We start from the raw sequence: 23,768 nt of genomic DNA on the forward strand, positions 1-23,768 counted from the left end.
GTGCGTAACTAATTATTTTCATTGTTTAACAAATTGGTTGCAGTCCTTAACTAATTAGTTCAAGTGTTTAACTAATTTATTTCATTGCTTAACTTATATGACATCAATGTGGTATTTTGTGTAAGACCGCCTTATATAAAAGTTTGCATACAAGCTTTACAAGTAGCGTCTTGACTAAGTCAAAACGCTACCCACTACCTCAAAAGTTGTCGTATTTTGTTTACAGTTTTTTTATTTATATACTTCCTTCGTTCAATAAATATTGCACTATGATTGATTTTATACTCTCAAAAAATATGACTTTAACTCTTATTATATCGAATGATGTATAAATAAAAATTATAAAAAGTTGGATATTTAGAAAATATATATATCGATACGAATCTAACAGGATCTACGTAATTTTTCTATCGTATGAATCACAAAAGATGACAAATTGTGTAGTGTGAATAGTGTAAAAAAAAATAAACGGTGCGATATTTAGGGAACAAAGGAAGTGTATAAACTAATTCGTACTCTTTATAATTCTACAGGCAAAAATTAACAAGATTATTATCCATATATAATTTTAAGTTCATAATTCTCCCTCAATTACATCACTTTTGAGTTCATAAAATCTAAATACATTGAGCAAGCCATTAATCTAAATGGTAAATGTTAATTAGATTGCTAATTGTTTGCCCAAATTGAAAGGTACTCCCAAAAACTTGAGTGATGAAGAAGGACCAATCACTAATTCAATCTCCATCCTTCCCCCTCTTTACAAATCAAAATCAAAATCCAAATTAAGTTTATCTCCCACTACAGCCCTACCACCTTTGGCACCTTCCCATCACCTTTCACATTTTTCTCTACCTTTAATTTAATTTGTGAGCCTAATTCCAAATCAATTAGGAGTGTACTTAATCATTACTTTTTAATCATCATTTTTTTTTTTGTGAGTGAACATTTAAAACCATTTTCAACATCATCAAAGCTAATATTATTTACCTAAGTGTTGTCTGAGCTCAATTTTTTTTCCAAGTTGTCGCTGAAGCTCAATTTCATTTACCAAATTATCGCCGCTGCAATTTTTTTTAACCAAATTTGTCGTTGATGGTTACGTGTTTTTTTTTTTTACCAATTTGGTCAAATTGCCCTGAACAAAATAAGGGGGTACCCGGTTCCAGATCCAGAACCGTTGTGAATGATTCCGGTTACGATTACAAGATTAGGAAACGATTCTGATCCGTTTCCCGACTTTTTGGAACCGAAACCGGTTTGGTACCAATTATCCGAATTTGAAGACCTATTTTTATTTCTTTTACTAAAATTATCGTAACGTTATAATGTTAACAAGGCCAAAAAACATTGTTGAATATATGCCCAACATGTTCACGAAAATTTGACCGGGTACCCAATCTTGCTCACCCCTAATATTTCTAAATAACCTTCATGTCAATGGACATTTAAATACTATTTAATTTTTGACCTTGTGCAGTGCATTGCACACCAGTGTAGAACAAAGTACTCGTATCAGAATTATAATGAGTTTGAGAACCAAAGATGACAAAATCAGTAGTCAATGTAGTTCATAATGATCACAACTGAACAACCAGGAAAGTGGTTTCATCACATGTTAAATGATGTTGTCATGAACAATTATGTATCATATCGCCATATTGGTAACATATGCTCACACATGATACACTGATATACATGTTGGATAATGGGTACGAAGTTGTCCAAAACAAGTCAAAATAGGAAAGAAAATCAAGTATCGTTACCACCCTACAAATCCACCACATATCTACAGAGATTGAGCTTTAGTTGGTAAGTTAACTACTCCCTCCTGCCACCTTCAGGGCCGTCTCCGGCTACTTGATACTTTGATAGCCCTGTACTAAATACAGATATTGAGTCCCTATAAATTTAACTATTATATTAATATTTTAGAATTATACAAAACATAGTGTCAAATTAATAACATATTTACGTTTTATGAGGGTTAGTTTGAGAAAAGAATGAAAATGTTTGACAAAATGGTGATTTTTTATAATAGAATAAAGTGAGAAGCAAAAGGGAGAAGGTTTATGAACCATCTCAAACTCGGGTATCGAATTCCTTACTTTTGCCTCCCTACCAACTGGGACAAAGTTATTTTGTTATTTGATAAAGAAGTTGAAAATAACCTTGGAATGTTTTGGGGTTTAACCAGCAACGTTGGGCCCCAAAATTTTGTGGCTCTGTGATATCGGTTGGACCGCCCCATAGCCGGGCCTGGCCACCTTACTAATTCACATTAAACGATCAACATGGCTATTAATTACCCTCGGAATAGATACTAAACTTCTACTCCATATAGTCACAAGTGCACAATGAACTGAAATAACTGCATTATTGCACCAAGTAAAGTCTAATGGCAGGACAGGAACTACCACAGGTTCACAGCCGTAATTCCCTATTAACTTCTAGCAACAGTGTGTCCAAGATTCGTGATAATAATTCACGAGTTTATTCATGTCGAATATCAACTTCTTCGAATTACTGCAGAGTGTCACACCTGATCTTTCCATCCAATCCAGTCCATTTCTTGGAAACTGAATCTTCACTGCTTGTTTTCTGACTTAAGCCTCTCAATCTTCTTCCGTGACCTACAGTAATACTTAATCAGTAATCTGGACAGTCTCCAAGAATCAAGAAGCTAGCTGCGCCTGTAAGTACTCCGTATAATTTTTCACTGAGTCTGCGTACTTCTGAATCCTGAATTCTTCACAAAACCCATACGGAGTTCTACGCATATACAGATATTCTACATTCAAACCCATAGTAATTTCCAAACATAATTTGGGGCTCCTGGAACCTTACATAGTATCCAAAACAAATACAGCTCCTTCAAAGTGGCCAACTGGCCATGTAACACACTGATCTCTGAGATTGTTGTTCCTAAATAGTAACCTTGGATTCAACTGCTTCCAGATACCTCTGAACACTACGAGACGAAAAGGAACTCAGTACTTACATGTTCTATTAACAGTCACAGTTTTCTATTCAGAACCAGCAGAGCAGAACTTAAATGTTCATTGCCTTCCTTATAAAGACATCCTAAATAATGACATTAATCTGCATATTTCCAAAAATATGTGTGAAGAAACAGCCAGAAACAAGCAGAAAGTAGTGCCTAAAGAAATCCTTAAACACGAGAGTGCATATAACTCCCTCTTTCTTTCTGCTCGCTACTCAGTCCTCCATCAACCTTCCATTCATGACAATAGTAGCAGAACAATATTGAGGATTAGAAGCAACAAAACTAGTTGCCACCTGCACCTACTCCATACTCATTACTCCAAATTCTGAGCTATTGTAAAGCATAGTAGTCTATTTAAAGAGACAACTTCAACTTCATCTAATTCCTAATCAGCAAAAGCTGAAAGTCTGAAACAGCATCCACTAGTAACCTTAATGCTTTATAAAAAACAATAGCCATCCATCCATATACATTTCTCAAATGCGCTGTCAAGTCACCTGTAACTCTGTAAGCTGTGTGACCAGTAAGCAAGAGCTTGCAACACAAAAACATTACATACAGAGGCTAGTGAGTGAACACATTTTAAAATAATGACAAGTCATTCACACACAAAAAGGTTCAAGCATAACAGAAAAACACTTTCAAGGAAATTGTTCAGGGCGGAGGGGGGTTTGAGGAGATCTATTATGTACCTAGCCTAGAAGCATTCTTGCTCATTTAGAGAGATCATTTGCTCATTTAGACTGTGGATTCACCATCGCATTTTAGCACTAACTAATGTCTCCGAGGCAAACTGCGAATACATTCCCTTCATTCATGAAATATTCGCTACTAATCATTAGGATATATTCGAAGTCAGAACTCAGAAGCAGCCCTTGTTTCTTTTTTTTTTTTTTTGGTAAGCAAGAAATATCATTTCTCAACAAGATCAACATTCATACAACACGGGAAACTAAAGGGGAAACAAACCTTCTAGGATGGACTCTATCCCCTCTAGAACCCAAGAAACATACAAGCTAAACCAGCAAAAACCAAGATACAACTCATGAACTAATTGACCAACAACTAGAGAGCATCAAACCAAACACCCAATGAAAGCAAATGATCTCACTCTTAAGCAATGTTGAAAAATGATAACCTTAGCTAGTTAGCTGTACCAATTTCATTAGTTCCAAACCCTAACAAGTAAGAATCACCAATCACACATAGACAACAGGTAACAAACAGAAGATGCACTCCCCAAGTGATCATTTTCTTTCTTTTCTGAAACATAGAATTACCTCTTTGACAAATCAAAAACAGGAAACAACAATTAAGCAATCAAAAACAAGAAACAACAATGGTAATCAAAAGAAAACATGATTAAGAGAACAAGTTAAGGGTTGGACAAAGGCCAATTATGATACATCCTGCCAATCTGCCATAGTAATCAGTAGTAATGTATAGACAACAAGGAAGAAGAAAGACAATATACATAATCAATACCAATAAAAATAGAAAATAATTAGACTTCTACTCTGCTATGATTTCGAATTCTTCTTCTTTAAGATGAACAACTAATTTGACAGAACCACGGTCAGGGACATCGATGCGGTACTCAACTTTGAAAGGATAATTAGGGGAAATGTATTTCCCTTTCCAGAATCCAACATACTGCTTAATAACCCCAACCATATCTGGGGTTAATTCAACTTCAGGTAATTTAGGAACATGGTAGACTTTAAGAGGGGATTTCACCTTAACCTTGCATCCAACTTTCTCCAGATTCTTCTTCAATTCCTCGTCTTCTTCTGGAGGTGATGATGATGATGAATCGAACCCGGTTGAAGAATCGGATTTCAAAGCTACTTCACAGCATATTGCTAGTCTGGCTCTGGTTCTTGTTCGTGTTATTGTTCTGCACCTCAGGGTGCTGCAGACGGTGGCCGATGAGTTGTTGCGGCTTAGGAAGAGTGGTATTCTCGCCGTCGCCGCCGCCGTTGCGGTTGCGGTTGATGCTGCTGTTGCTGATGACATTACTGCCACACCTGTTGTCATCGGAGGAGTTTAGATTAGATTTGTTTTAGATGAGAATAATGAGATGGAGATGAGGATTTTCCTATCCGGAATAGAAGAAGTGAAGAGGTACTGGATTTCTGTGTCTCAGATAATTTTACTTTCTTTGTTCTAATCCCCGTCTCACTCACCTAGTCACCCGACTCACCCTATGTAATACTCCATCCGTTCCTAAACAAGTGTAGTATTTGGAAAAATACGCGGAAATTAAAAAAAATGAGAAGTGTATAACAAAAACTATGATTGAAAGTATTTTGTTGGGGGAAAATAATAAAATAGGTAATTGTTTATTGATAAAGTACAAAAAAGTAAATTATAAAGTATTGGGGAAATGATAAAGTAGATAACTGTTTATTGCTAAAGTGTTGCTCACGTGCAAGTCAATGGTCGGAAAAACTCAGTAAATGCCGGAAACTTTGCTTTGGTTGTCTTTCGCAAAAAAATATTAAATTAAGATGTGATTTTACAAAAAAAATTATATTTAGATTATAAAAGGTCTATTTTGGGCAAATTCGTGTATCTATCTATATACGGAGTATATCTAGTGCTACGCTATTCGACGTCCACTTTTACGCATGTCGTCTATTTTTTAAATAGTGAAAATCCAAAATTACCCTTATAAAAAATCTAATCATCTAATTATCTTGTTATCTTATAGCACACCCACTTGCTGAAATCACATGAACTTACTACTTGACGCCTATATCTAGATAAAGATTATCTAGAGGTAGACTAATGGAAGCAAGAACAAAAAATTTAAAGCACCAGCATAAGGTATGTAATGTACTTTATTGACAGATAAACTTGTTAATTATACTCTGTCAAATGAGGTAATTGCTTGTGATAACTGTTCATTGTCATTACCAAGGAAGCAGTAATATACTATCAGAAAGAGAGAATGTCGAGACTAACTGTTCATTGTCTCAGACGGTAATTATAGTCATATCCATCTTCTCTGATTATATAGTCTCATACTAATGCAAAAATATGAAAACCAATAATCCAAAAGTTGCTATAAACTTGATTTCTGGTTTTGGCCATGTCTGGTGCGGCTCTGTACTCTCACATGCGTGGAAAGTGATGTCCAATATGCTGAATTTGAATAGCAACGGCTATATCATCTATATCTCTTGTGACTTTGAACTCTGTCTCAAATTTCTCCCCTGAAAAAAAAACATTAGGAATAATGTCATGATTTGTGAAAGATTAAAACTCAACAGTCATAATCATAATCAATGAACTCAACAGTCAATCCCTTCTCTGACATTTTGTACTCCAAGTTCAGGCCACCAATATTGGAACTCATGTTCGACAGATTGACTAAATCCAAAGGCCTTTGTTGTTCTACAAAACACGGAAACGCCAAAAAATCACGACTTACCGTTTCCGAAAAGACCTGGAACGGGGAAACCGGGAAACGCGTTTCGGAACGCGCCGAAACCGTTTCAGAAAAATGGAGACGTGTTTGAAACTGAATTCATCCCGGAAACGAATGGGAAACGAGATTTCAATCTAATATTCACGTTTCCCAAGCAAACTTGCTGATTGTATCAAAGATTTTCCGCCAGAAAACTGAAATTAGGTTGAAGAAGATAGGTTGAAGAAGATCTCAGTTACTCTGTATTTCACACTTTTTTTTTGATAAAACAAAACTCTGTATTTCACACTTGGATAGCCTATATTCGAAACCGTGCTACAAATTTGGGCCTGGCCCAAGTAGACAAATAAAAATTAAATAATTAAGGGTGTATTTGGTTCAACATATTTTGGAATAAATGTTTGAAATCATCCAACCTCATACTTGATGTTTGGTTAACTATTTTTATAAAATTTAAAATTTGGGGACCCACCTCCAAAACCCCTATGGTATTGAGTTCTCATACTCAAGAGCGAGGTGGGTATATAGAATTATATTAACTGAAAATAAAATTGACAGTGCAAACTCGATCAAACAAACACCATGACAGCCTAACTAATGTTACTCCACCACCGTCGCCGCCCAAGCTACCAAAAAAATCAATATCATAAAAATTATACTACAAAGTTACTACCCTGTCGATTCGCCATCAAATCGCCAATGCTACCTAACGCCACCATCAACACCCCCGTGAGAACCCAAAATGACGAAATTATAATATTGAAAAATAATTTAACTAAACATATCTTTGAATAAAATACCTAGATATATTGTTAATCGTCGAAATTTTGGACATTGAAGTCTAGATTTGTAGCTTCAATTGTAAAAAAAAACAACCACCAAAAATCAAATTTCGTCCAGTGATAGAAGAATGTGATGGTTAGAGTTGAAGCAAAGCGAGCGATTGTGGTGGTGGAGTTGGTGCCATATATCAAAATATAATGCCTGCCTTTTATATTTTATTGAATTTTAGTTTTTTTTTTCCTTACATCTTTAAGTAGAAGGACGAGGGGAATGTGTAAATAACAAAAAGATAAGAATAAGAAGTAGGAGAGTGTATTATCGGTAGGATTAAATTCTAAATTAATTTTACCAAACAGGTGGAATGAGTTATGATTTTCTATGTATCGTTGATTATAAACCCATGGGTTTAATACTCAAACATATACCTTATACCTGTGGTCGAACCAAACGGGGTCTAACTGAATAGTCAACAAAATATTGATATAACTGTATGCATTAAAAATATCATAAATGACACTAATTAGAACATTGTACACAAAACTTTGACGTTAAATTTGTGTTTACAATGACAATGGATTTTTATTTATTTTATCTATTCTCCTTAATTTACCTCGTAATAACATTTTGAAAATTATTTTTTAAATTTTAAAAATTATTCATTAATAATTAATCATATGTTAATCAACAATTTTTTTTATTATCTAATTAAATATATATTTTTTAATCAATCAATAACTATGTACTAAAATACACATCATGATTGACACGTGTCATCTCTCGATGTGTCTTTGACTTCTTTTTTTAATTTAATTTAATTTTATAATGTCTACTCCATTAAAGAAACTTTTAAAAACTATAAATTTTCTAATTTGTTTCCTTCCATATCATAGAACAATATACGGAGTATATTACAAGTAATATTACGAGTTCATTTATTATGGAAAAAATCGAAACTAATACAGTGCACTATTACTGTTGAATTTCTAATGTTAATATGAAAAATATCAATCACGTAACATGGAAAAAATTGCAAATTATACACTGCACTATTACTATTGATTTTCTAATATTGGTTTATATGTTACTAATTACTATCATAAAAATATATGATTTTACAATCTTAACAAATGAATTTCAACTGCAATATAAAAATTTAGAGAAATCATTTAACTCTTATGTTTCTTAAACTTAACTTATTATTAAACATAATTTCTATTCAATTTTTGAAAAAAGTGAAAAAAAATTAATAATACCGATGTTCAATTTGTACTTTACGTACGTAGTATAATTCATGTTTAATTGACCACTTTGAACTAATTGTGTCTTATACAAATTCAAAATTTTACTACGTCATAACAAAATATTAGTTCATTAAAAATATTTCATATTTATAATATTATTTACGAGTAATTATAATACTCCGTAAACAAATTTTAATTTCATATGTGCGTTATACGAGTCCTAAGCTAGCTATTTATATATTTAAGTCGTTTCCCCGTATTTTACAATTTTGAAATTTGAAGTTTCTCCGTATCTCCGTTTCTCGGCTTCCGTTTCCCGTTTCCATGCAACATAGCTGGTGTTTCATCAACGATGAAACCACCCCGAATGGTGGTATAGGTCAAGCTCATAGTATTCGGCCAAAAGTCGTTGAATCACTCCATCAAATGGAGATTCGAATGCCACAGAGATAAAATAGTTTTGGTCTCGCCACATACAGCTTCACAAACAACGCAGTTTCCGGTGTACACATCTACAAACAAAAAATGATAAGGAATTGTGAGATAATTCGAATGCCACAGTGATAACTAAGAGATGGAACTCCTACATTGCTCAATATTATAATCAACTACTCTTAATGTTTGTGTATAATCAACTACCTAATGTTTGGATGAATTACCTCATCCTCCCACAGTACCACCTAAAGATGGTTGTGGGCCGGGCTGGCCCGAAGCTCGACCCAACACGAACAAGACCAGCCCGAGCACGAAAAAAGCACGACCCGGCACAGACATGAAGCCGTGGGCCGGATCTGGGCCTTAATTTTTTGGAAAAATCATGACAAGACACGACACGACAAAGCACGCTAAAATTTGTAAATTTAGCCTTAGGCACGACGGGCCGACCCAGCCCGACATGGAGCATGCCGACCCATCACGACCATTTTTAGTCCCACCCACTATCCCACTTGCACTTGCCAAGGATGTACTTGCAGAATTGTGATACTACACACAGCAAAACAGCTTACCTAGCCCAATTCCCTCCCAAAAAAAATAAAAGCGACATTTGATGGATTTTTTTTTAACAAAGGCCGTATCAGGGAGGGCCACTGGCCCACTTCCCAGGGCCCAAATTCTCTTTGGATTGATACTCCTTACCACATGGCACAAAAAAAAAAAGTTGATGGAGGATTTATACTTAACAGAACCCAAGCCCACTTCTCTTTTAGCCTCTTTACACTTTTACCCAATTCCAAGATCTATATAGCACTTTTCTATCATTTGAATCTTCGTCCAAATACTAACATATATGCAATAATACCTGCAATCCATAAACCTGGGAGAAGATTAGACACAATTAAGTATCCATGTTCATTCAACCCCTGTGTACTAAGCTCATGGTCTAGTGTTCCCATCCATACTCTTGGTGGCATGATGACGCCTCCAAGCCTAGCTCCAGCTGCGAGAAAGGTTTTACGGTTAAAGTTATTTGTGTATATATCAGGTTTTAAAAGAAATATGTTCTTCTTTGGTATGATATTTAATAAAATGACCAAAATACATTTGAACAAAATGTTATATGATGAAAAATATATCGTATATATGTCAAATGACTTGCGTACCCCTACTTTCCACCCCAATTTACGTGTAATGTTAACCATCTATCACACAGCTGCCATGCATTTATTATTATTATTATTATTATTATTATTATTATTATTAGCAACTGGACCATGAAGATCAATTCATGAACTACAATCCCATGTCCAGCACTTGACTCATAAATTAACCAATCGTGCAAAATAAAATTAGAGGAATTTAACTAAAGGAACTACATAATCTTTCTTTTCTTAGTAATCTGCATTGGATTCTCGATCATGTCGCAATCATTGGCGTATTGAGCTGCTACTCTTTCTCGAAGTTCCCCTAATGTTTCGCCCTCATTCGCTCGTTCTATAACCTGAAAGTTGAAGGAAGAAATCACAAAACAAAGAGAACTTAACAGACGTGTAACTAACTAAGGCATAACTAACATATACTTATATTGAGACCACGATTCATACCATTGGCCGCCCGTAAACATGGATCCTTGATAGAGCTTTCAATGCTTCCTGGGCCCCTTGTTTTGTGGAATACTCCACAAAAGCAAACCCTCTGTGTTTTCCTCCCCCACAATTTTTAGGAAGCCTCAAACTTTTCACCTGTATCATATTTAACATTAGGGGGTGTAAATCATACCAACTTTTGTGTGTTCAAGGAAATACAATCAGAAATAGTCTATAGTGATCATCACTAACTTAAAGTGAAACTTAGTATTAACATAGACACCGACCGAGCTGAAATCCAACTATAAGAGTAATCCTTGTCTACCCTCAACATATATCGAGCACAGTTACACATATATGATCTTCGTGCTGAGCAAGTTGTAGCATTTAAGGGGGGAAATAGAAAAAGTTAGCAGTTAAAAGCTGCTGTCATTGTTCCTCTCAGTATTACTGACATATACTCCGTATAAAGAGAAAAATAATACTGCCATCATTTTATTCTCTTGCGGGCAAAGCATGGCACTTACCTGACCAAAAGGACTGAACAGTTGTCTTAGTTCTTTCTTCGTTGCCTCAAACGGCAAGTTTCTAACTATTAATTTTGTGGAACTTTGACCCTTTTGAACTTTCTGAACAGCTCTCGTATCTTTCTTGGGCTGAGAAAGTTGCAACTTCAACGCATGCCCATCCAAAATAGTCCCCTACATGACGCATCAGAACAGATTTATCAAAACTAAACAACGCTTTCTAATACATATGAACCTAATACAAAACACAAATACCTACCTGTAACACCCTAAGAACATTATTTGCTGTCGTTGAAGAATCAAACTCCACAAAACCATAACCACTTGAGACATACTTCCCCTCTTCTAAGTGCTTTACAACCTGAAAACAACCAGAAGTTTAGATTGACAGACCACAACTAACATAGTACTAAATGTGGGAGAGTGTAAACTCTAAAATACTTACCCTAGCACTCAAAATCTTTCCATCATTCACGTTTTCCCTAAAATACTTCCCCAACTTCTCATCTGTTGTCCCAAAATGAAGGTTCTTCACATAAAGGGTTTGTAACTGAAATACAAAAATTAAGATTAAAAACACATGACATCAACAAGAGTGCATGATGGTAACAGTAGAGGAGAATTCCATCCCATCAACAAAATGAAGCAATAAGTCATGCATATAGATGGAGGTTATTCCGGCAGCATAATTGTGAAGTTTCCTTTAGAACTTTAATTGATGAAGTAGTTAAGCCTAATGAACAAAGTGTTAGTTATTTGGAGGGGTTTATTGTATCTGTGAATTCATGGTGAACCCAATAATTTGGAAATCTCATCTCTTGACATTTGCCACTTCTATCTACTTCAATAGAAATTCCAACTGACACTTCTTCTTTCAAGCTTAACCATTTAGCAACAACATATGAATCATTGAAACTACTATATGAACATGCCAAGGCATGGTATACTGACACAAACACCAAATCAGCTGAACCCTCCCATGCTTATGGGATTATTGGGTGCACAGTAAGGAAGGTACTTAATTTTCTTTCAGCAACATAAAAGTTCGATATATCTAAGCAAGTGTAAAAAGTAAAGCAGAAGAACGCTCTGAGATACAAACAGGAAAAGATCAAAATAGTCAATCATGGAACCTAAAGTCTCCATAAGCACAAGTGCATAACATAAGTATATAGTGCATCCAACCTCGGCTCCATCGGAATCTATTTCAACTTGGTTTATCTCCTCAAGTTGCTGCTCTAGTAAGACTTCCTTAGCTTCTGGATTCTTAATGGCCACATCCTTCTTTGAATCATCACTAGGCACCAGACCTTGACAAAGGATATTGCTGGGAGCCCATTCCAAATACAATATAGAATCCCTGAGGGAAAGGCATGTTAGAATATTAGAAACAATTGTAGAAAGTGATCACAAAATGGCACAATGAGGTTTGTGGGTAACAAGCAATGATTTGGAAAGGAGTGCACCTCATGCACAAGACAATTAAACTTGAAACCAAAGTATCAGTGGATAATGTATCATATACATGTTTAGCTGTTTAGGAACCAAATTGTCACTTTAAAGCTACGAAAGCAGAAACTTTAGTCTGCAATAGCCTCCAAGAAATTCAAGAAGCGAGACAGTAGCACAAAGCAAGTAATTGAATATGGGGAAAGAAGATGCAAAAGAAAAAGAACAAATACTGATATAAGGAACCGAGGTTTGATAAATTGATTCTTGGACTATGCAGTAAGTGAAGCAAACAACAGAAGGTATCTCTGTTCCACAAAAGACTATGCAGTCCTTGAAAGATTCAAGATCAACAAGTGAGGCTTTGTCAACACCACTTGCCAAGAGTGAGAAACTTTCCAAGAAGATGGAGCTAAAAAGGCGAACCCAAGTTCACAGGTTTATGCAAATTCCTGGCCTTCACAAATCTGCTGCCAAGAGAATTTTAAGGTATCTAAAAGGCAAGAGTGAGCTAGTTGGAAATCAAACTTCCTTTCCAAGGCGGGTAAATTGTGCCTAACCAAAGCCACTTTGGATACCATTCCCAACTATTATATGCAAGCTTTATCCATGCCCATGTCGGTGAAAGAGGAAATGAATAGAACTATGAATAGGTTTATATGGGCAAAAAGTGATAATTCTAAGGGTGTCCAGTTAGTGGGTTGGGATCATATGCAAGCTTTTCCAAATTATGGTGGAAAATACTTAACCAAAAAGATAATTTAGCAGTCGAGGTGTTAAAGGATAAATATGTTAAATCTGAAAATCTTCTTAAGTCTATCACCTATGGTTCTCCTTTGTGAAGGGTATGGGTTCTGTTTTGGAGGTGTTCTCTCAATCCCTTCAATTTACAAAAACCCCCAAAAGTTAAACTGCTTGGGACAAAAAATCCCCCAAAATCTTGCTACCTCACCGACTTTCATTATTTATTTAAGGTGAAAAATATCAGATTGACAAGGTGAAACAGTTAAAAGGGAGTAAGACACTATGTGCCATTAATTGGGACATATGATCAAGATAACTGTAATGGACTGGAATTTGAGTGTACAATAATACTGGTAATAAAGTTGCAAACTTTAGGGAATTTGTAATGAAAGATAGAGAAAGGGTAGGGAAGGATAATATCGCAATGGAATAGTACTAGAACAGCACTTCAAGTGGCTGCACACTCCCACTAATTTCCACAACACAAAACATTTTCATCCTCATTCCTCAAAGTGTCTACTCTCATCTTACTTAAGTCTATTTATTGAGAAAACCTAGCTAACTACTCTAGAATCTTCTAATATCTAAATTATAGTAAACTACCTAAACTACCCTTGTGCCATTAATATTGATTCATTACAATAACCTTCCATTTTTCTCTTTTTGAAATATGCGCAGGAAGCAAGAAAAAAAAGTACATTTAAGCACTTACCTGTAACGCTTGTAACGGAGGCAATTAAAAGCAGCGCGAGCTTCAGCTGGTTCAACAAAGATTACCTAGTAAAACATAACATGGAAGCAATGAGGACCTATTGCTCTCAGCCCTTCAAAGTCGACAATCATGATTTATACCAAACCAAAAATCAACAAGAAAAACTTAGCGAGATTAGAAAAAGTAATTTCGTGTACTAGAAATCTCCATGTCGACTACCTAGATAGATTTGATACCTCTACAATATTAATGTACTTTGTGACTCAGGCTAGCTAATCAGCATTAAATGACGCATCATGAACCTCTATCATGCAGCAGATTTGATACCTCTACCACGCAGCAATAAATTATTAGCTAGAATACTCTAGAAAGTAGCAAGTACATCTTAAAATAAATGCAACCCAGTAATTGAACACCATCGTCACCCCTCAATTCACAAGGCCGCTGAGGATATAGTGTAAACAAAAAAAGGAAATCGAAAAATAGTTGGCAAAAACTTTATGAAAACTTGTTCATAATCTATAAACGATAACACAGAAAATCTCTAAACTCAACTGCTTGCCTATATCTCCCAAGGTGATCTGCTCGATACAACATGACAAATCTATGAGGTTCTTCTAATAAAAGCTAGATTCCCTACAACACCAGTGCCCCAACACTTCCCATGAGAACTGCCAATAGCATGGTGCATCAAGTGAAACTTACAAAGCTTTATCCTTCCCATTTTACATAGGTTACTAACTACTAGTATTAAATTATTAGCTGCAGATGCTCGGCATATGCCAAACTAATTAACTATCAGTCATAATCTGAATTTGATCCAGTGGACGCTAATACAAGCAAACGGAAGTTAAGTTATAAGCAAGACATTCCAAGTTAGAACTCTGAATATTTTTTCCCCAATTTGTTAAACTGTATCCTAATCAGCCAATTCATATCTTGTTTCCCACTCCAAGACCCATATAGAAAGGTGGTCGCCTCAAGCAACGGGCAAGAGATAAAGATGCAACATATAATGCATTTCAAGAATAAAATAAACAGACAACTTAAATTGAAATTCTAAATTCGCAAGCTTAGTTAGAATTTTGATTTAGGATAAGAATATCGTACCAATGCCAGTGTTCTTGTTGGAGGAAAAATAACATTGTTAATACTCCCAAATCTGCCAAACATTTCAGAAAGTTCACCTTTGCTCGAACTGAAAGGCAAATTCTTGACTAGTAAGACATGGTTGCTTCTCTTGGCACCTTCAGATTTCCTACCAGCAAATTCCTCCAAGGAAGCCACATTTACCCCGGCCTTTGTTAGAGCCTTCTTAGTTTCTGCAATAATATCAATTTCTCCAAGAGCAATGCGTACAGCAACATCATCAGCTTCACGATCTAGAAAGACACTCTTACCGACCCCATATTTCCTAGCAGTATTTTCAACAATCTGCAGAAAATCAGAGCAACTGGTGTATGAAAACAAATTATTGGAGAAGGCATAGACATAACAGACTGTGAAGCACAGTACGTCATACAAACAGCTATTAGAAAAGGAGATGCACAGTCAGTATATAAAAGCATCTACCAATACTCACAATAAAAAGAAATTGTTGCGCTGACAAGCTAAAATAGTAAAACAAAGATTTCCCAACAACTGTGATGCAGAGTTCCATACCAGACGTGCTCTTCCAGGATGCCAAAATATGCAAACTAATTATATGTTTGTAAAAGCAAGAAAAAATTCTAAAAGAACTGTAGATAACCATATATTAGTAGAAGAGTGATTTTCTACAACGCATTTGCTCGTGTTTCCAGGTCACAGATAACATTATTTCCTTCTCACCCTCCGTGACATAAGTAGAAGTAGAACACAGAGAGCACATACACTACGGAGTATGAAGTGTACACTCTCTGAACTTGTAAATAAGGAAGTAAGCTCTTCCACTTCCAAAATAAGGGGACATTCACAACCAAAGACTCAGTAAGTCAGTAGGGTAGAAGATACCAACTGTTACCTCGTTAGTTTGGAAGCTGTGCAGTGGAATAACCAAAACTTTCCATGGGGAGGCATGTGCAGTGGAATAACCAGATAATAAGTCCCAGTGATTGCTCAAATAAAAAAGTTACTGGTAGCAAAAATGGATGTTTAGACAATACTCAATGCATTGGTTTCTGGGAAGAAACCCAGTCGCTAGGGGGAAAGGGTTCAACCACACTTTTTAACTAAAAGCTCTGAACATTAAAGTTAAAGGGCCTATTACAAGATACACTCCTGCAGATTTTATCGACATTGAGATGGCAGAGCATAGATTAGACATTAACGAGTCTCGTACGATAACAGCAGCTTTAGTAAGCAAGCCAAAAAAGCTCTACAATTTTAGGATACCTATCTAGACGGAATTACTTTTCTTAAAAAGAAGTAGATCATACAAATGCACCATTGTAGTCATGAAAAGAGGGGTAAAAAGAAGAACCTCTAAGCCGACAATCTCTTTCTTATCACAAAAGTAAACTTGGATATATGAGCCTACCAGAGCGGCTATGAATGGAAGTAGGCACAAGAATCAAGATTTAATTGGAAAAGTAAGATCTGAGATCTAACGCAAACAATGATGCGATAATCACACCCAAGGGACTACAAAAGAATGAGGAAGCCAAAATGGGTTGAAATATTTAGACAAGTTTTCATCATCATTAAGTATGTGAACACTCATAAGAAGCATCAGTCGTCTAGGTAGTTGTAGCAAACCAAAATAAAGGCTTAGTTTTAACACACCCAGGCAAAAGCTTTAGAGCTAAGAGGTGATAAGGTGAAGGTGCACACTTCATGAAACACGAATAACACCTTTGAAACCAACTAAGGACATGAATAGCTGCAGCCTATTAACAGACTTCAAAACATGCACTCAGTGGTGATTAGTGACCTTATGAATTTCAACCCAAACTTTATACCACTATATTTTCTAAATGTCATAATAGTTGCATTGCTTCTAAATGGCACAACTATTAAGAATGAGGAAAGAGAATGTTGAAAGACAATTCTACCCTCCTTTCCTCCCATCACCCACCTCTACTAACCCGGACCATGGCCACGCACTGGACCATTAAAACCATCATCAATCCACCTGTCCCATCCCATTCAACAAAGGAAATACTAACTCAAGCAATGTGACTAATAATTATTCCATTGATATCTTCAAAAAATTTATATATACATAACAAGGAGCAACGTATCAACATCCCTTAGACAATAACCAATGACTGAACTCCTTTAGCCTTCCTAAAGAGGACTACTGGAAACAAATACAAAAGTTCTAAATTAACATAATGATGATAATATATAATATAGTTAGGATATAGAGCATACAGTGTCAGGATGCATAAACAAACTGTTCCATGCTCGAGTATCGCCATTTGATTCTAAGGCCTTCCTTTTTTCCTCCCTCTGTTGCTTATATGTTTTGCCTTTGCCCTCAGGTACATGATTTCTGGTAAGAAGTTAAGACAACAATCAAACTCACATCCATGAAGTTAGGATTCAATTAAACAAGGGCAGACCTTAATGAAGCTTACTCTAAATTATGCAAACCACGTGTATTTTCTGCTGGAACTACTCGTAGAATTCTCCCCTGAAAAATTTGATCACCCAGCGCCCTGAATCAAGGGGAACAAAACCATGACAAACACCTCCTTTTAAAAAAAACACAAAGTAAGGACATTATTTACAACTTTTTACAAAAGGAAGGACCAAGACTCCTAGCAACAAATTTACAGAAGGGACCCAATAACTATAGGTCTATAGTGTAACTGGAGAACCATTCACCTGCAGCCTGGCCCCATCAAAAAGCACATTAAACTCACCCCCAAATCCCATATACGCTTCAATAACTGGCAAATGAAAGAGGCCTCGCTAGCAAAATATGCACCAGAATGCAGGCAGCACGACGCACTTCAAATGCAAATGCACTTGTTACTCTTACTTAGTCCCGCACATGAAAATTTAGGATTTTAGAAAGTCCCTCGAAGAGCGAGGACACATCCACTACTCCTCTAGAAAGCCTAATGCCTAAAAAGATAATTACACTAACTCATTGAAAAAACAAATGTTTAGCCCAATTCCTTACTTCTTCCACACATGACACAAACATTTGGATATAGATGACTCTTCAATTTCTCTCTTTGGAGAGGTACTACATGTCTGCACCAATGAAGGTTATCGATTGTAACAGCGAGTCAAGAAGCACAGCTTTAAAATTTCCCCATATAGAGATCACATACTTGACCTTTCTTTACAAGGATCATGGATGAGGATAGGGATTATTGGTCCAAAAGAATAAATTTCCCTTATTTGTTTAAGTAACATGGGGCAACATAAGGGTATTGGAACGGTGACCAAAACCCCCCTTAATCCCACCAAAATAATACATAGAGGGGGACAGGTATTACCAGTGGGATTACTTCTAAAAAAACCATTTAATCCCCATCATATACCAAACAAGGGACGGGGAGACATATTTAAATTCCCAACAACTAAATCCTCATCTCATTCCTATCCTTTAATTTCTATAATCCCCATCCCTCTAAACGAATGCCCAATAGAATTATTACCCTCAACTAAGATTTGCAAAATCAAACATCTAACTATAATTAAACAGGCAATAATAGACAATCAGATTATGCCTAGAATCATATACGGAGTACCTTGCAACTTCTTCTGGTGAGTTATAACGAACATAACCGAAACCTCTGGGTTGTTTTGTCTCTTTATCAATGACTAGATGGACACCTTTGACCTTTCCAAATTTATTGAAGAACTCTGCCACTTCATCTTCCCTATCATATATGTACGCACATCAAATGAAAAAAGATCAATATGACAATAATTGCAAAACAACCAAAACCCAGAACAAGTCAAGAAGACTAACGTTGCAGCATAGGGAAGATTCCAAACATAAATACGACAGGTTTGAAGCATTCTGTCTGCATCTTCTAAATGACAACTTTGCTTCTCAAGGTTTATTGAATCATCACAAAGACCACCTTTTAGCAGACATTCTTGCTTCTCTGAATCAATGTTTCCATGAATATTTTGCTGCACCTGATTTTCTCGAGCAGGAGATTCATCATCCTGACTAGAATTTACCCCATTTTCGTCAGTATCACTTTCTGAATCAGACCAGTCTTTTCTAATTTTACTTTTACAGTAATCCATATCTGTGACAGCAGAATCACATGCCATCTTGTAAAATTTTGTTGGGTTTTCATGTTGCATGCCGCCCTCCTTTTGAGCACTTCTATCTGTATTCGGCATTTCTATGGACTTCTTCCAAACTTGTTGGTTTAACTGAGCAGGCTTATCTCTCTCAGTGCAAGATTGCTTATACATAGGTGCTTCTAGATCATCAGCCCAAATTCTTCTCTTAGAACATGACTGCATAACTTGACGAAATTCCCGAAACTTGGAATCATCAATTTCATTAATTTTGTTGTCGGTCTTCCTTTCTATTTTGGCGTCGATCCTAGAAACCAAAATTTCTTTCCAGCAGATATCTCTTTCTCCTTTGAACCCCGCTTCCAAGGGCGAGGAATGTTTGGATCTGCAGATTTCCAACCAACCTGACAACATGAAACCATGAAAGATTCTTCACCACATGTTGAACATCAAGTCAAAGCATTGCAATTAAAAAAGAACAAAGGAAGCATGTACAAGGTCAAGATTTTTGTAGTGGCAGGACTGCTTTCAATCAAACATTAGTTTTTGAAGTAAAATATATAATTATCAGAAACTCCCAAATGCAGAAATTAGAGGCAATTTCTTCAAAGATAAACACATGGTAGTCTATTAGAAGATTTCAGTGTCTAAACTCCATCTACTGTTTTGATTGTGTCATACTCTGCTCTGCATTGTCCTCTTCACCTTAAATAACCATAAGATTTCATGTTGTTCAAATGCCATTAACAGATAAGCAATTTTATTACTTCTATTATACCTTATTCTTCTCAATGCCAACATCTTTGCTTGCTCAAACTCAAAAACCTAACATTATTACTTCTATTTTACCCCTGCTTATTTAAGAATACACTACATAAATCCACATTATTCCCCACCAAATAAAATACATATTATAATCACAGCGGTTTATCTTTGTAACTATTTAAAGCCAAGGGATGAATATGGTTGGAAATTTTCACTTACCACTTTACCAGATTACCCCTTTCTGCAATATTACGATGGAAATATTAGAGTTTTGTTAAACCAAAAAAAAACGAATTATCTCATAATTTCACTTCTTAGAGCATCAACATCAGTACAGCTCTCCAGCATATTTTTAACCTTCTCTCTTGAAGACACTCGTAAGACCGCTACTTCAAAAAATGCTAGCAATGGTAAAAACTCTTCAACATGGCTCTCCAACTTATTTTGTAGTAAAATTTTATATTCTAATTTATTATTTTAAAATATGTACGTCAGTTTTCCACAACATAGCTTCCAATGGCTCTACAAATGCTCTTAGAGGGAGCCTAATCTTTTAAGTGTGTTCATATAGAGTCAATAAAGAGTTTCTCAAGATACCCAATATTAATTAGAGATGACTCTTCAATTTCTCTATTGGAGAGGTACTTAAAGAACTCTTTGGAAAGCCCCAATGTCGGTGCCCTTAAACATTCATCCCATAAAAACAACGGCTTAGCTTCTACACTACATACGCCAAATAACTACCTCTAATTACCAATTCTTTAATGCTCCAATCTGTTATATACTTCCTCTGTTTCAAAAAAATTGCAACACTTTGATTAGCATGTTTGCCAAGGCACAAGTTTGACCGTAAATCTAAGAATTTAATATTATGAAAATATACAATGAAATCAATCCACCTACATTTTACTTATAACATTTGCGTTAGTAAATTAGTAAAAACATAAGGTCAAAGTTAACGTATGAAAACTTATATTACACGCGCAAAGCCAATGTGTGTGCTTCCAAACTAGTACAAAATAAGTATAGCAGTGTAATCCAATGCATGCTTCTAGTACAGAAATAAGTATGGTGGTAACATGAATTGTATATCTAGTACAGAAAAAAGCATAGCAATGAACAACATGAATTGAGGATGAATTGTACTCTATAAAAAACGAAGAAACCTAACCTCGCAAGTAATTCTGGAACAATCCACAAAAGATTTGTTGAAATATTTAATGGCCTCTTGCGCTTGTTGTTCCGTCCTATACCCTATGAACCCCATACGCCTACTCTTCCTCTCCCTAACCATAAAATTTACAAAAAAATAAATACTTTCAATTATTACATAAAGAAAATTTGAAAAAAGCAGCATGCATTAAAAAAGAGAGAGAGAGAGAAAATTACTTGGTACGGAGAAGCAAGGCATCAGTGAGGTCGCCAATTTGGGAAAAGTGGGCTTTGAAACGATCCAATGTGAGGTAACTGGGCAAATTCTTCACGCATATTCGAGATTTCTCTGTTAACTGATCACCACCACCACCCATGGAATTGGGATTGGGATTGGGATTAGGGTTTGGATTGCGAGACCTAATTACGTTAAGCAGAAACAACATTGCATTACAACAACATATAATATCAACGAAATACTATTTCATCTACTCTGTTGTATTTTTAGAAGTTTTGAGAGATCAAAATTCAAATTCTGGTAACGGAAAAATAAATTCTTACCTCACAAGCTGCTTCATTGGAGGAGAGAAAAAGGTCAGAATTCGGGAACTGTTGAGAGTACGCTGCAATGGAGGAAGAGGAGAGTCACACAGAAAGCGCAGTGGGAGACTGAGGGTGCAGCCAGTGGCGTATCAAGGAATAAACAAAAATAAAATTCGTCCCAAAAATCAAATACTAGTTCCCTTTGTTTTTTTTTTCTTTAGGTTTTCCTTTTTAATAGATGGGCAAAATTGTCAAAAAAATTCTTTTTTCCCTCATTTTATGAGGTAGTATCTTATATTTTCAGTTTTGTTAAATAGTATCTTGAATTAAAATTTTGTTTTAAAAATGATACCTTGTTGCAACATTCCGGCCAAAATCACAATTTTTCGGCCATTGATTCAACTTTCCCTCAAAAAATTATGCGTGTGTAACAAACCTAACCAAAAATCACGCGCTTATGTTAATTTCTTATAAGAACAGCAGAACAACAACACTTAGACAGAAATTTTAGATCTACACTTATTTATTTTGGAGGGAAAGCAACTGGAAGTACTTTAAATTTGGTAAGATGATGAGCGCGTGTGAACACGTAATGATTTTCCTCTAAAATTGTGGCAATAGCCGGAATCAATGGCCGAAAATTGTAATTTTGGCCGGAATGTTGCAACAAGGTACCATTTTTAAAACAAGTTTTTATTTCAAGGTACTATTTGACAAAACTAAACATATAAGGTACTAGCTCACAAAGTGAGGCAAAAATAAGGTATTTTTTGACAACTTTACCTAATACGGAGTATATTCAAAATATTCTTTACATTTCTTTTTATATTATCACATAAATGCTTTAATATTCTATCAAAATTTGTGTCCAATAATTATTTTAACTAATTAAATCCATTGGATAATTTAATCTCTCACACTTTTCTATTTGGACATTAAATTTTTCTCATTTTCCCAATATCAGAATTTTGTTAAGAGCGAAAACATTATAAAAAAACGTATTTTTCTTGTTTAAATAGAAAAAAAGTAGAGAAATTTCAATGCACATTAATTAGTCGTTAATAAACGTGCAAAAGACCAAACGTAAAGAACAAAAAGAAACGGAGGAAGTACCTATAAAATTATCTGTCTTTTCATGAAATGCCGCTAAGGTTTAACAAAATGCATCAAATACACCTTCATGCTTCAAATCACATAATATACCCCTATTTTTCTGTATTGTTCACCAAATACCCCTACACTTAACGTCCGTTAGTCCCCCGTTAGCAGGAGTTTATGTTTATGCCCTTATGTGTTGTTTGGCACGATTCCTTTCCTTAAATCCCCATTCATCTACAAATTTTCTCTCTCCTCCCACCCAACCCACTCGAACTTTCTCTCTCCTCCCACTGAACCAACACCACTCCTCACCGCTGTCACCACCTTCGCCCCCGCTACCGTCGCCAACCTCGGCCCAAGGTTCGACTTCCATTTCCGGCGACGCTTCTTCCAAACTCCCCAAAGATCCCCTTCTCAACTTCAAGCCAGGCGGCGGCATTGGTGGCGGCAGTACTAATGGATGACGTGGAGGGATTGGGAAAGGCAATGTCTTCCGATAGAGTGGTGGAGCCGAGGAGGGCGCCATCCTTCAATTTTCTCCTTGTTTGTGTCAATTTTCTCAATTTTTAGCGTTTCATTATCACGATTTCATTTTTTTTTTTCAATTTAATCTCGTCGATTGAATTAACTAAATGCCGATTCAATTTAATCTCAATTTTTAGCGGGTCATGGTTTGTACAATTAACCCAAGACGAGGAGAAGATGAAGAAGTTTCTGCAATCGGAGGAGGTTAAGTCGATGGCCAGGTTTGCGAGTGAGGTGGGTGTTCGTGGGGATATGCTGCACGAGCTGAGGTTTAAGTGGGTGCGTGAGGCTCAGTGTGGAAGGATTTGTCTCTTATTCATATGATTTTCTCTATGCATTTTTCTGCATGAGTAGCTAGTAAGAACTAATCATGTTATTCCCTCTGATGTGAGTTGTGTGTTGATGAAAGTATGGCAACAAAGTTCTTTAGTAGTTTTTGTCTTACATTCTGATTTATAGGTGTTTAACATGACAAATCTGGTTAATGTACTAAAACAATCATACTCCGTAGTAACTAATTGTTAAATATGAAGCTTGGTGCTGAAAATGAAGTATTAATTTGAAGT

At 35.8% G+C, this 23,768-nt stretch overlaps 3 protein-coding genes across 3 annotated transcripts; all 3 read right to left on the reverse strand.

Moving 5' to 3' along the window:
• Positions 1-4,348: 4,348 nt before the first annotated feature.
• On the reverse strand, positions 4,349-5,173 carry LOC110781961 (ferredoxin-thioredoxin reductase, variable chain, chloroplastic). The gene is given in 1 exon segment (NM_001405340.1): positions 4,349-5,173. A coding segment is annotated over 1 exon segment (525 nt). The 5' UTR covers positions 5,045-5,173; the 3' UTR covers positions 4,349-4,519.
• Positions 5,174-8,674: 3,501 nt separating this feature from the next.
• LOC130468091 (uncharacterized) lies at positions 8,675-10,104 on the reverse strand. The gene is made up of 2 exons (XM_056837757.1): positions 9,765-10,104; positions 8,675-8,976 (listed from the first exon to the last, which is right to left on the reverse strand). The coding sequence occupies exons 1-2, from the start codon at positions 10,102-10,104 to the stop codon at positions 8,879-8,881; spliced, it is 438 nt and encodes a 145-aa protein (XP_056693735.1). The 3' UTR covers positions 8,675-8,878.
• Positions 10,105-10,125: 21 nt separating this feature from the next.
• On the reverse strand, positions 10,126-23,203 carry LOC110782117 (uncharacterized). Its single transcript, XM_056836306.1, has 16 exons — positions 22,946-23,203; positions 21,598-21,659; positions 21,274-21,456; positions 20,629-20,783; positions 18,833-19,523; positions 18,609-18,740; positions 17,481-17,561; positions 17,275-17,395; positions 15,031-15,354; positions 13,921-13,985; positions 12,201-12,375; positions 11,461-11,565; positions 11,275-11,376; positions 11,016-11,189; positions 10,507-10,644; positions 10,126-10,403 (listed from the first exon to the last, which is right to left on the reverse strand). Exons 1-16 carry the CDS (start codon positions 23,201-23,203, stop codon positions 10,275-10,277), a joined length of 2,895 nt encoding a protein of 964 aa, XP_056692284.1. The 3' UTR covers positions 10,126-10,274.
• Between the last annotated feature and the right edge of the window lie 565 nt (positions 23,204-23,768).

The sequence above is a fragment of the Spinacia oleracea genome, chromosome 2 (genome assembly GCF_020520425.1).
Source record: "Spinacia oleracea cultivar Varoflay chromosome 2, BTI_SOV_V1, whole genome shotgun sequence".
In the NCBI taxonomy this organism is placed as follows: domain Eukaryota; kingdom Viridiplantae; phylum Streptophyta; class Magnoliopsida; order Caryophyllales; family Amaranthaceae; genus Spinacia; species Spinacia oleracea.